Below are 14,626 nucleotides of genomic sequence, written 5' to 3'. Positions count from 1 at the left end.
TCCTAGTTCTGACCGCCCTGCTTATAAATATCAATAAGGTTACCCTTATACATGCGAGACAGCTTTTGAAAACGGAAAGCCTATTCTCTGATTGGCTGACAGCTGGTTTGGGAGGGACGTCCACAGGAGCTAAGGGTGACGGTTGAAAGAGCATGCGCAGGGCACATCCAGACAGGCAGTTTGGCTGTTGGATGTCCCTGCGTAGAAGGATGTAGAGAATAAGTTGTCTTTAAACATTGTTTACCTGGATGTCTGGCCTTCATTCACGGCAATGACCATTTTTTGTTCAGACTCTCAGTCGATTTTGTCGTTCTCCTTGTGGAGACTTTCCCTTGAGATGCTGATAGGCACGTTGTTCCCGACCAGGTGGTTGTCCCCAGCCTTTCTGATGACCAGCTGTAGGCTGCCCTCTTCCAGACACTTCAGCGTCGTTCTGGCAAGTTTGTCTGCCTCCGTGTCGACCATCAGCTTCTCCAGTTCTGTCGTCGTTCCAGTCATCTAGAAGTATTTTTTTATTACAACATTTAGATACAGGGCATGATGGCGACATTAAAGCAACACACCAGTGCAACAATGCCTGTGCTAATCTACAAGGCCTTCACACTGAAACCGAATTAGCAGGAATCAAGCAGAACCAGCCAGAATAAAGTATTTGCAAAATTCCTGCCACATTCGGGTCGATTCCGAGTGGGAATTCCAAATGGACCTTATATCCCCTTCACACGAGAAAGAAAGAACCAAAATGCCGTCAGAATGAAAATTCTTTTCTATTCCTGTGAATTCGAAATGCATTCTTGAAATTCTTATTGCACTCCAGAAATTCTTTTTGCCACATTCTGGCAGGATTCGAAGTGGATTGCCGTTTCGGTTCTCCATCGAATGAGATAAGAATGTCCCAGATGATTTTGGTGGTCATACTGCAGTTAGAATAGTTAAAATACATTTAGAATCCAATTTGAATGCCATTCGATATTTCTCCACGTCGAATGCACCTCGACAGTTTTTGACATCTCAAAAATTTTCAGGCCAGCCAAAAGAACGCAGGAATTCCCAGGAATAGAAAAGAATTTTCATTCTGAAGGCATTCCGGCTCATTCTTGCTTTCGTGTGAAGGGGGATTAAACAGCAAACTACTACCCTACATGCGCCAGATGTTTGTGTACTGCAAGGACCAGAGTACACGGACAACTAGACAAAGCAAAAGCAGTCATCTGGATGTTCCAAAACCTAGGCGCGAGACCTTCAGAAGATCGATAACCCACCGCCAGACATACGTACGGCCCCAAATCTGACCTGCTTTAAGAGACTCTTGAAGTACAAGAAATGACCAAAACGAATGGGAACGGACTATATGAACGATGAGCTTTCGCGCTACGAATGTTTCGTACCACTTGTATACAGTGATATATGTTGATAGCTTTATTAGGACTCGATGTACTCTGTATCTCTGTTATATCTTATCTGACCCTCACCTCCCTCATGACCTCAATGAAAAGCCTGCAGGCCGATTTGAGCTTCTCATCAATAAATAAAGGTTCAAACAAACAAATATACTTCAGCTTACAGCTTATTTTCGTGCCATCAACAGAGCACAGTACAAAAGTGCATAAGAAATGCCACGAGACAGAAAATAAAAACAAATGCAAACTTGCAAAGCACAAGAGCAACAAATTATTTGTAACAAACCACACACACAACAGTCTGTAATCATGAAATGTAAGGAAATTGAAATTGATGTACAGGTTCATTGTGAGCAGGTACTATAAGGCTGTTAGGATAGAAGTTTTGCTACTCAAGTCTTTTGGTTTCTCCTATGAACAGTTGGACGTACTTTAAGACTTTTGTGTCGTTTAAATAAGAAAGAAATGAAGAGCTTATAAGCAATGAGTGAATTAGAACATTATCAGAATCGTTGAAAACTGTGACAAATCCTACCAGATTTTCTAAATTGCTGAATGAACGATATTGATTGTAGTCAAATATCTGCAACTTTGACGCCCTCTGCAATTCAACAAAAACTGCTAGAGGGCTCAAGCTCATTTCACATCTTCCCAACAACAAGAGCTATCTACCAATTAAAAATATGTGACCTTAGCTTGTCCTGAACTCTAGATCTAAAAAAACGGTATTTCAACTGCAGTACGATAACATGCCGCTAGGGAGCCAAAAAGCTAATCATTTCGAGGTCTTAGAAGGACCTACCTAAATACTAAGTATCAAGATAATCCATTCAGGCATTCTGGAGTTATTGTGTACACAGATAAGGACACACACTGACAAAAACATAACATTCTTGGGAGAGGTAACAAGAATTCCAAGCTCTAACGACTTGTGAATTATTACAGAGTTTCTCGTCCTTGGTGAATTGTAGCTTATCTTGAAGAAGTTATACACCCAATTAATTTTATGCGAGTAAGGCCGGAGGATGTTGACTTGAATGGCTGAGCATGTTTTTCTAATTTTACTCTTTCATCCCTGAATAGCTCATCCACTCTCGCTCAACACCAACCCTGCCCTGCACTTGAGTAGCCACATGAGACACCGACACCCACAGACAGTAACTGAGGATTGATCTGACAAGAACTTTATGCTCAGCCACAAGCAAACGTCGATGATGAGTTCAGTATATGAGTTTTGCGCTTTAAGGATTTAGCTACATACTCCGTGTCTCTCTAGCCCCACGACCACTGTGATATTAAGGCGCAAACCCACAATGTTATCATTACTCAAACGCTATAGTGGTGTCTGACGAGGGCGCCAAGAGGAGATAATGTCCTAATGCACGGAAATGGACACTACAAACTTGAAACCATCACCGTTTCTCATATAGAACATAAGAAAGAAGCTAAAGCCAGAAGGAGACTTTGGGTATCTAGTTTATGAAGTAATTTCCTGTGTATGACAGTTATCACATGAACCCCGGATCTTGTCGGTGACAGTTACTAAATTCTGCGCATTCAATTCCCATTAAATGGATTTTATTACGCTTCCTCTTGCTTTTGTTAAGGCCGTGTGAGGGGAAATGAGGTTGCTGCAATGGCTTTTTCCTCAGCATGCCTTTCAGCTACAATAATACAATGTATACTCCACAAATGCAATGTGAAGATATGGTCTTGGCGCCGCCAAATTGTGTGTCGGTTTTAACTTCTGACGTGACCCCTTCTGAAATAGGCAAAGTTGAAGCATAAAGTTTGTCTTATGATGCATAAAAGTTTGTCTTATGATTCAGCTAAAAGAAGGGGTACGTCACCCCGTAAAGGTGGTATCTCACTGCACTTGGAGCACCGGAGCGGCACTGCGGGGTTAATTCGTTCACTGCGGCACTGTTGTGTTATTTTCTCAGATTTTTTGAAAATTTACATACTGTAAATGCATTTAAGTTCGCGGGGATTTAATTTCGCGGTAGCGGGAAAATGGACTTTTCGCGGTGGTTTTAATTTCGCGGTAGCACCACGCACTGCAGTCTCTTACTGTTATGAATAAATGTTCGCGGTGGTTTTAAATTCGCGATGAAACGACCGCCGCGAAAACCGCGAACATTAATCCACCGCGAACATTTCTGCATTTACAGTATTATAAAAGTATGTCTTAGAAGGCAGCAAAATACACAAAACATAAGAAAATTCGTTCTTTATCTCTGAAATCCGTCGAGTGATCTTTCAAACCATGCAGTACCGCACCGGTGACCAAAGTGCAGTGAGATACTATGTCTCTACTGTCTACTCTCTCTGCATGTATGATCCGTATGAAACGGACTGAAACTTGTAAATAGAAACCCTAAGCGGTTATATCTCTCTAGACCGCGCTAGGTTGCGCTAGACATTGCCATTTCTAACCTAAAATTGAGTCGTTGTTTTTGAATTTGAAATGTTTGAAACTGATAAAATGGCGTTAATAGACGCAAAACGGTGAAAATCCTTTTATAATTTCAAATCTTCGTTTTATGAGCTTTTAATCATTGTATTGGTTTTGAATTCAGCGGCAATACTGTGATTTCAATAAATGTATCTTTTATCGAAACGGAAAATGTGACATTCCGGCCGCCATTTTGTTTGGCTCAAATTCGTGATACGTCAGTGTGGCCGCAATGGAAAGTTGGCACAAATTCGCAAAGTGGGCGCAATCGCAATTTGGCGCAGCCAAGTGGGATACCCACTGTAACAACAATTAAAGAAACATTATTCATGCCCGTGGGGCTAATTGCAAGTGAACAAAAATCAAATACATGAAACGATTGAATGTGGTCTAAATACAGGCAAATAACATAAACTTCTAACATACAAATATCAAGTGGTTGAATGTATGCATACGGTACAGAATAGGGTACTAAACCTACGTTAAGGTGCACTCTCACTGCACTTGCGTCAACTTTGCGTCACTGAGTCACTGTTTTGTTATTTTCACGTTTTTTTAATGATTTAGATATTGCGTAAGACGTACATGTATGACTTGAAGAAGACAAAAAAGGAATAAAATTCGTTCTTTATCTCATGAAATTTGTGAAGTATCTTTCGAACCCCGCAGTGACACAAGCTTGACGCAAGTGCAGTGAGAGTGCGCCTTTACTATAATTACTATTTACAAAGAATAATACACACACCATGGACTTTCTTTTGCAGCATTTGTAGTAGAGTATTTCCAGCACAGAGACCAGGCACGCTAGCACGGCTCCGCATATCAGCACGACGAACACCCCGAAGAACGTATCGAGGCCGAGTCCCTCTGCGCCAGTCTTCGGTGGTCTGCCGAAAAGGGAGCATCCTCTGTTGTTCCACCACTTTTCCCTCAGCTGAGTTATCTTCCCTTTCTCTTGGAGACGGAGGATGCTGTGTGAAATATAATAATAATAATAAAGTTTATTGCAAATTCTTGCCCGTGTGCTAATTGCAGATAACACGAGAGATTCAAACAGTGTGAAATCAATATCACAAGTATGTACTCTAGTCTAAAGCTCAGCGATGCCACTGGTCATCGTCGATGCCGACGGACGAACAAGGAAGCTAGTAAAAGCTAACTCTAGAACCTGGGTTATTGGGTTCGACTCCTTTTTCGAAGACAGTGGAAGACGAAAGATCCCACCTTTTCTATTATGTGTGGGTTTTGTGATGTTAGAAGGAGAACTTTTTCTTTTTGTGAGTGAATGTGAGGAAGTTTGGGTGGAATTTGATGGCCTCTTCAAACATCTCTCTTCTTTCGTGATTGTAGAAAGAGCAGTTTGACATAAAATGTAAAGTCATACTCAATTAGGACATGTGGTCGTTGTGAAGAGGTCGCATAATGCTCACGTCAACGGGGAAAATTTTCGAGACCGAGGAAAAGCGATCGTAATAGCCAGGTGGTCGCCAAGAAGAAGTGGTCGCTTGGCCAGGTTTGCCTGTATTTCAAAGGCCACAACAGGTGTGAACATATGGCAGATGATTGTTTTTCGGGGGCGTACGCCCTGTTTGCCTCATCATGAAGATTAATGACCGAGAGCTTTCAAAACGACCGGCGGAGTCTTACAACAACATTTACCCTTTATGACATAATCCACTTCATTTCCCGTATATCACAGCCATGCTAAAACTGCTGACTGTAAATCAAAGATCGTCGGGTTGCCTGTTAAAGTATTCATTATCTCTGGCTCCGTTGGTACGGTTAGGCCAAGGAAAGTAAATGTCGTGTTATCGACCATGTTCTGAGAAAGTTAGGGCCGGTAGGAAGAACTCTATTTCTAGATTTAAGCCACATACAATACTGTAAAAACGGGTGAAAAACTCCGTTTTCCCTACCAAGATCAAGGTCAAGGTATTCCCAGAGGATCCAAACCTAGGGCCTCTTGGTTCTGAACCAAACACTCTAACTGTTCCGCCAACACGACGCCAAAATTTCTCCCTACTGTGAGATTAAGTCCCAGATAACTTAATCCTGTTGTAGATTTACATAGTGAGACCAATAAAGGTACCAATGAATGTTTCAGCGCATAGAAAGATCTTCCTAGACAATCTATCATACTTAATTGGTCGCTTGTTTGACGTTGGTAGACATTGTCTTGTCCTCAGAGGTTCACCTCTAATAACTGTTTAATACGATTTCAAACTTATACTACTCAGCTCACACAATTATGTATCATCCAGGAGACTAAATTCTTCTAGCTCTGGTAGACTGATGTCTTCTGTTGTTAATGTTATTATGATTGTAAGTATCTCTCTTTATGTTAATCATGTTTGAGTGGTACTATCAAAATACGTTGCACAAATTGAGTACAGTGTCACTAATACCCCTGTCACATTATCCACGATCTTCGGGCGTATCGATGGAAGATCGGCCATATCTAAGATCAACAGAGGGTTGCGCGAATTTTTTACCTGAAAACCGTCCCTGTCACATATAAGCCATACTTTGCACCTTGTACAATTGTTGTGCAATAAAATCGTTATTGTAAGCGAGGCTCGGGCGATTGCCGCAAAATCGTCGTCCGATCGATTTTCGCGCAAGGTAACAGGGGTATTAGGGCGCGGTCACAAGGTCGCGCGATCGTCGTACGATTTTGATGCCATATGATTTCAAGCATACCGTGAAAGAACCAACCACCGATATGGATCCAAAGCAGCATTTTGTGTACCAAGACAATTGAACTTTGTAGGAGACTTACATTTTGTCCTCCAAAATGCCAGAAGTTAGCGAACGTACGACGATCCTACGACCCTTTTTGTTGAGTAAAACAGTGAACGTACCCGACAGACAGAGTCTTGCTGAGTGAGCTGCCCCGCTTGGTGGCAATGCCGTACCCACGTGTCATGAAGGGGTTCCCTACCATCATCAGCTGGCACCCCTCGTCATGGCGAACTTCATACTCGAGAGCAGGGTACTCTCCTAGACAGAACGGGATGCACAGTTAGGCTGGGCACAAAGCTAAGGAATATGTATGCCAAAGGAAATATGTGTTTCTGGTAAGGCTAATATCAAATTTTCAAACCTGGACCCGGCCGGCCCCAAAACAGAAATATATACGTAAAAATATACAAAAATAATGACCACGACTATTCCCTTTACGTCTTGTGTAGTTTGGTGTCTTTTATAACATCATTTGTCAACTAGGCCTTACCGACTAATGCTTTGGCCACAATTGAAGAGGTGGCAGGGCTGTTTTGAGAGTTACCCCTATGTTGTACTGCGGGGCAACCATTTTCGAGCATGGTAGGGTCCCGGGATTTTTTTTAACTTGGAGTTACCGGGAACCGGGAAACAAATAGACACCGTGGACAAATCGTGGTCCCGGTTTGGAAATAGTAGCAAGTATGTTACGCCGAAGGGTGGTTATACCGTCTATACAGATACAGATACAGAATGCATGCTAGCATATTGTTGAAAGAAACGCATAAGGCGTTGTGAACATTTACCGATATAGGCATAGTTCCCACGCCGTGTTCTTTCCACTCCTTCCGTCTGATTGTCCACCAGCATGTCCGGTTGGGTTTCCAGTGCGTACCAGATCCGGTCAAAGACGTTTTCACTACCTGGAAAAGTAGTAGAAAAAGTAGGCAAAGGTAGACTCATCTCCTTGTGCTATCGTTGGGATAGCTAAACCACTGTGGCACGGTATTGGAAGAAGCCGATCCCTCTCCTTCCACCGCATTTGATCTCTTCTACAATCTCTTCTTCAAAGTCAGGTACCATTTTTACAGCTGTGTTGAGTAAGGAATATCATGCACATGGCCTTTTCCAAAGGCACTACGATTGCTCGTCAGGGAATTAGAACACAGGACCTTTTGATTGATGGTAATTCAGGTAATAATTTTTACATACAGCTGGGTTGAGGAAAGACACACACACACACACACAGACACACAATAACACAATTCAACATTCCATAATGACTTTTGAAGTAGTCAACATGATATCAGTCCATTTATATCTTCTTATAGTTTTTGTCGAATTGTCCTAGATACTGGAGCATCAAACTGTATTTGATTATGGCACAAAGCAAGGCGGCTCTTACAAATGTTGTGGTTATTGTTAGCAATAATCACAACATTTGTAAGAGCCGCCCTTCATTGTTAAACAATGATAACGCAACGTCAATGAAGGTTAGACATTCAGGTAATAAGGTATGCCAAGTAACGGTTACTCAAGCAACTGGAGATGATTTTGGAAACGGTCAGACCTTTCAGATACCATCTACTACCTTTCGTTAGTGTCAGTGACAAAAGTAGAGGATGCTGCATTAAAAGGATGACGTTTCCAAAATATTAATATTGGATTCCAATAGCAACAAAAGTGTCACTGACGAAAGATGGTGGATACCATCTGAAACGTCTGACCGTTTCCAAAATCATATCCAGTTGCTTGAGTAACTGCTTTTTGGTATATCTTATTACCTGGATGTCTAACCTTCATCGACACATATCGTTGCTTGAGTACCTGCTATTTGGCATTATGATAGCACTATGCTCTTTCTTAAGTAACGTCTATTGTTTATGGAAAGTACCACATAACCGTATTATTCATAAGGCCATGTTGATTTGATTATATGGATGACATCCACGCGCGCATCAAATTTCGGCCGTTTCAAGAAATAAGAATAAAAAGTTTTGAATCACACTTTGAATCGTACAAAGCAGCTAACTGTAAAACGAGCATTTATAAACCGTAAATGTAGATTGCCGAAATGGATACTTATGTCATAGAATGCCAAAGAAGATGTGAAAGAACAGAAATAAAAATCTAGTGTTTGGTATACTTCACTAATTGTGTTTAGACATTGTTTTCCAATATTTCTGACTACCTACATTTCATACTGAAGGTAACTTTTTTTGCCAAACTTTTTTTATTCGCATGTTCGCATCAGAGCAGTTACCACTAATACAAATCTGCATAGGCGATAATGTAAAAGTTAGCAAGTTCAGGGTGTCATAATCTCATCCGTGAACATTCCAGGTCATAAGAACTCACCCCACACAGCAGCCCGCTATCTCAAGTGTCCAAAAGTCTAATCTTTAAACTTTCTGACCAGTGCAACTATTCCAGCGGTCAAACCTGCCGCCATCTTGCTTTTTCATGGCGTCATTTTTGGGACTCAGCACTTCAAATTAGATGGACCAAAGCCTAGTTTTTTGGCCGAATCTGAACATCTGCAACCTACACTGTCTCACCAATATGAAATGTACTTACATTTTCCTGCTAAAAATCGAAAATAGGCTAAAATACTGTATGGACTCGTTTTGGACCTTCTGCGCCTGCGTCAATTAGGGTCATTGCCCATCAGTTATAGGGTTTTCAAAGGATGTCATCCATATAATCAAATCAACATGGTCTAAATGGACAATGAGAGGAAAAAATATGGTGTAAAGCACCTTTCTGTTCCCGAAAGAAGTTGTAGAGAAAGTTGCCCCTGACGGTGCCGAACTCCACAGTCGACTGGTGGACCAGGTCCTCGAGGGATCTTATGGGGGTTTCCAGGCGCTTGACTGTCAGAAAAGCCGTGAGGTTGGCAGTGTACGTTGCCATGACAATGAGGGAGAACAACCACCAGAAGCCCCCAAGCAATCTGGTGTGGATGGCACGAGGGGCTGGCTCTCCGCCTGGTGAAAAATAAAATATTATATAAGTTGCTTAATCTTCTGTGATCTTCAGATATAATAAATAATAAACAATGAAGAGGTACGTAACCTTCAGATATAATAATAAACAATAAGGTGTAAATGATGTTATGGTCGGGTTCTTATAACTACCGGATAAACGACCGCGAGTGAGCGAAGCGAAAGCAAAGCCACAGAATGCAGTTTCATGCATGTATTCACAGTGGTTATTGTATGACAGTTGAGATGACTCGCTTCCATTTCATCAATGTGATCTTGCATGGTAAAAAGTTACTATACAATGATTTTCTGAATACCATGCAAAAATGACGAATGCTATTCGATGAAAAAGACATCGTGAGGATTTTAAAATCTTACCTTTTCTGACGATGGACCAATAGGAGAACCAGAGACTGTTCTTGAGAGTGAAGTTGTTGTCGTTGTCATTTTCCAGGTCCCCAACCCCGAGCGTGTAGCGAATTCTACTGGTGGCCCACAGTAGGAAACCTGAAGTAGAGAAAACGCAGTAATCAGTATACATTGAGCAATATAGTTTAGAATGACTGACTGAATGATTGATTGATGGGAGGAAGGAATGGAGGGGGAAGGAAGGGAGAGAGGGAGGAAGGAAGGAAAGAAGGAAGGAAGGAAGGAAGGAAGGAAGGAAGGAAGAGAGGGAAGGAAGGAAGGAAGGAAGGAAGGAAGGAAGGAAGGAAGGAAGGAAGGAAGGAAGGAAGGAAGGAAGGAAGGAAGGAAGGAAGGAAGGAAGGAAGGAAGGAAGGAAGGAAGGAAGGAAGGAAGGAAGGAAGGAAGGAAGGAAGGAAGGAAGGAAGGAAGGAAGGAAGGAAGGAATTATAGACCATGTCCTATCGCGGTCCAAAACAAGCATGCAAATGTTAAAATAGTGTGGAAAATATCTTTACAAATAGCGATAAGACCTCTAATACTCTAAAACGTGGCTTTTAAAACTTATCTGATACATAGGTTCGGTATACACCTTTCTCACGCGGCGGCCATGATAAATATAAAACGAGTTCAATGAGGCAAACAAAATACTGTCCATCATAATTAGTAGTACTAGTTCAACCAATGATAGTATGGAAAATAGAAAATTGACCAATGAGAATGGCTGCATGTCCGTCAAATATTTGCATTATTATGTTTTTATTTTGTATCTCTTAAGGGAATATGGGATCAGTACGCGAGTCTAAATTGCTACATGTTTCGCTGCATAACACTGGTTATAATATATATTATTTGAGCTGATATTGTGAAAATATGTGTGGTCTCGGGAAAAACTAAATGGGAGCTGATTTTAGAAATAAGTTTTGTCTGTGTGCATTATTGACCTCCTCTTCAATCTATGATGGCCGCCGCGTGAGAAAGGTGTATTGGAAGGTAGATCCCAATTTCATGCCGGGTGGGCTGGGTTGACCCTAAGTTTTAATGGTCCAATGGCCTTGATGATAGTAAGAACATTACTTTATCAAATAGCAAGATGAGATTTGACAGGCTATTTGGTACACCTTTATGTCTAGCTATCTCTTTATTGGAAATGTACGTTTATTGCAAATGCATGTCCAATGGATAATTGCAAATACATTTAAGACATAAGAATGTTTGATAGAATGCTGATATGACCTGCTTCCTAACGTATGTTATACTACTTTAAAAGTATACATCGAGTGTGTGTTGTTGTTTTTTTGGTTTGATATTTTCGTGTTTGAATAGTGGAAGACGAGTTCTTCCATAATATGTATCCCTGATACTCAACAGAGATGGGGGCCTACACCGACTGCAAAGCACCTTTGACTCTTTGCTGACGTCACACTTCCGTTCCGGAAGGCTCTGGGTCATTTCAACTTGAGAAGGATCAGAGGACTTATCGAAAGCTTGTTGGTAAGCGCTTTATTTTGTGCACGGATATATGGTCTTAAAATTGTAACACAATGTATCCCTGACGTGTTTTAACATTTCACGTTGTAATTCGGACCAAACGCCACTGGTCGTTTAAACATGACAAAGGAATTCGCGGAGACGTGCTGAAGTTCATTTCGTTTCTTTGCCTTATACTATTTCTTTGCGATACACTGTCGATGATGTTGCATTCTGATTGTGGTCTGGGAAAAACATACTAACACTACAACAAGTTATCATGGAGGCTCATCTGTGTTGCTAGTCATCAATGCTTAACTTTCTTCCAACGCAAGAGTATGCCAAGATCAAATTTTCAATGACCACTTTCGCCTTTTTCAGGATCAATACTGATGAAGCCATCACTGAACAGAGACGGTGGGCTTTATAAATAAACTTACTGTCACGTTTGACCAATTGCTGACGTCATGTATCCGCAAGATCACGTGTTCATAAGATCACGTGCCTTAACTCTCGCGAGTTAACGTACGTTCTGATTGGTCATCAGTATTCTAAAGAAGCCGACAGTGGTCGTTGAAAATTTGATCCGTGTATACCTTTGTGTTTGAAAAAAAAATGTACTACTACTACAAGTTACGTTGCTTCTGAAAAGTTGAGATTGAAAGGGGTATTGCTTGAGATGTGTGTATCTGAACTTACCAACTGCGAAGAGCGCTGCGATGATGGACATCCACACCCTGATCTGAAAAGGTAGGAGGAAGGCGAACAGGTTGGGTCGTTCGGCGGCCGGCTTCTTCATAACAAGCCCGTTTCCATAATCCATGTAGGGCTTTGTAAAGTCAACAGCCGCCTCTCGCTGGGAACTGATGGTCAAGGGACCCAGGGTGAAGTCTGCTCTCTGGAAAGGCAACGCAGAAAATTAACAAAGACGCACCAGACAATAGATGCCTTTGTCACGCAGTAAGGAAATAGTTTCAGCACAGATAAAGCAAACAGTCTGTTTCTTCTCGCACTAGATGGCGCAAAGGTAGGCGCTCATCTCCGTTTCAGTAGCCCTGGGCCACAAAACTTTGTGCAACCACTACAGCAGGGGGCTATGTCAACTGCTAGTGGTCTGTTTGTTCATCTACCATAATCTTTCTCGAATGCTGGTTCTAAGCAGAAAAATCAGCTTGTCCATTTCTTAAGTTATTTGGTATGTCTCGACCGGGAATCGAACTCGCGACCTATCGAATGCAAGAAAAACACTCTACCCATCAAACCATTGCTGCGGTAACTGTGTGTTTGCAGCTAAAGATCTTTTTGGTGGCAGTGTAAGAAGTTCATAATGTTGGTAGTTATTTAGTTCCCAAGGAAACATGGTGGGCACGGTAGAAGTCTTTTGAGATTTTGACACCGACACACTTGAAGTAGTGTGGTACCAGTTGTCGTTTGCCTAATCGTAGCCAGTTTCATACAAACTAGGGCCAAACAGCTACTCTCCAAGCAGAGGTTAGTCTCCGAAGTGCTATACTGCCTTGGCTACTGTCTAGTACTGTAATAAAAATACTACCAAGACATACACGGAAATAGGTCTTAAAGCAATTATTACTTCTGATAAAAGGACATCGAACAAAGACCATCATTATATATTTCACGGAGGTTTGTGCCCTATGGACTCTTACGTAAACGTTGGTGTTTTCAGACAAGCGTTAATTCACTGCGTCTACAAGCTTTGAAAGTCCTTCACACCCTAAATGAAATTTTTCCAGTCCGCATTGGCCAGAGGCCTTGAGAGTGTTGTATTGACTCCATGAACATTTTGTCGGCCAGTAACAATATCGATTTTCAGACATCCAAGGTTAAATGTACACATAACAATTAATTACCGCCAGGGAGATCCAGAAATATTGCACTGCCGGATTATATTAAGCTAACGTTCTTAGGAAAGGTGGCGTCTTGGGCCTTTTTATGGGCCCGGGATGAATTGAAGATGGAAGATCCGGATTTACTCCAGAATGTTAATGGTTTTCACAAACAGTCTATATCATACTAATTTGGTAATTCATATTCCTAAGGCTTGGATGGGGGTCACACTGTCGCATCTATAGACATTATTCAGTTTTGAAATTCTATACATTAGTGAGAAACCGTTTACAAGTTATACTGTATGAAATACGTTTTGTAGAGGAATACGATGGATCATAGGGATGTCCCTGTAGCTCAATTGGTAGCAGCGCCTCAGTGGAGCTCCTGGTTCTAATCAGTTGCTAACTGGGAGACCCCGGTTAAATCTTTGGTAGGGCATCTAGGTTAGGGCTACACCCGTTTTTTGGAGGGTAAACAGTGTTAAGTTTGACCGTAGAAGCGTGATAGAAATGACTATAAAGTCCACTCTACTTCGCTCTCGCTACTTTCTAAAGCTTCGACCGACAAGCCCCAAAACGTGTGAAGGCCTATCGATATATTCTGTTTATTTTCTGATCGGTCCAAAATCTGGCCCACTGTTTTTTTTCTTTTCAGATCCGTATTTTTCGGGTTGGTTCAACATGAAAAACCGATTTAGTATCGGTTCGCTGTTCCGGTACTAAAACCTAGTGTCCTGTAGCTGTTTTCGAGGTGACTAGAGCACATTAAAGAGGAAGCCCTACCAACAGGTATACATTCGGGCTTCGTTGAATCTCAGATCTGTCTGTTCGTTTTAGGAATATCTAAATACAGCTTAGCAACTGTTAGATATGAGTGACGAATGTAAGGGTAGATGACGCTTAAAATACATCGTTTATCTACTTGTATAAATGTATATTTATCTGTCCCATTAGAAATAGAAAACTTGGGAACTTATATCTTGTACACCATTGAAGAAGGTTTATTTTCTCTCAATGTTGTATAGTGTACAGTCACTCATCTTCTATCTTATTTTATCTTGTTTCTCTAAGAAGACTCCCAAGGGAACATGGTTGCACCCATTGCTTCTCATAATATGTATCTGGGGCAAGAGATAAATCGAGATCAATTGTCTGACCCGACCAGTTCACGGCATATGCTTCTGGTTTCGATTTTCAGTTAACCTCTTACGCGATGCCTGAGTAGAATGATTCATCTAAATGTGGTATCTCACTGCACTTGGTGCACCGGGGTGGCACTGCGAGGAACGTTCGCTGCAGGACTGTTGTGTTATTTTCGCCAAATTTGTATAATCTAGATGTTGC

General features: G+C 41.5%; 1 protein-coding gene across 2 annotated transcripts in view; it reads right to left on the bottom strand.

The window, feature by feature from the left end:
• Nucleotides 1–234: 234 nt before the first annotated feature.
• The window catches only part of LOC118426323 (glutamate receptor ionotropic, kainate 3-like), a 34,852-nt gene continuing 20,460 nt past the window's right edge, over nucleotides 235–14,626 (bottom strand). For both annotated transcript variants that reach the window (XM_035835632.1, XM_035835633.1), the window contains 7 exons: nucleotides 12,135–12,333; nucleotides 9,939–10,067; nucleotides 9,336–9,563; nucleotides 7,383–7,499; nucleotides 6,717–6,855; nucleotides 4,601–4,826; nucleotides 235–498 (listed from right to left, as the gene is read on the bottom strand). In XM_035835632.1, the coding sequence (XP_035691525.1) occupies nucleotides 295–498; nucleotides 4,601–4,826; nucleotides 6,717–6,855; nucleotides 7,383–7,499; nucleotides 9,336–9,563; nucleotides 9,939–10,067; nucleotides 12,135–12,333 (1,242 nt within the window). In that variant the 3' untranslated portion in view covers nucleotides 235–294. The remainder of the gene's footprint in view (nucleotides 499–4,600; nucleotides 4,827–6,716; nucleotides 6,856–7,382; nucleotides 7,500–9,335; nucleotides 9,564–9,938; nucleotides 10,068–12,134; nucleotides 12,334–14,626) is intronic.

The sequence above is a fragment of the Branchiostoma floridae genome, chromosome 11, assembly GCF_000003815.2.
Source record: "Branchiostoma floridae strain S238N-H82 chromosome 11, Bfl_VNyyK, whole genome shotgun sequence".
In the NCBI taxonomy this organism is placed as follows: domain Eukaryota; kingdom Metazoa; phylum Chordata; class Leptocardii; order Amphioxiformes; family Branchiostomatidae; genus Branchiostoma; species Branchiostoma floridae.
This window is presented reverse-complemented; position numbering and strand designations above follow the sequence as displayed.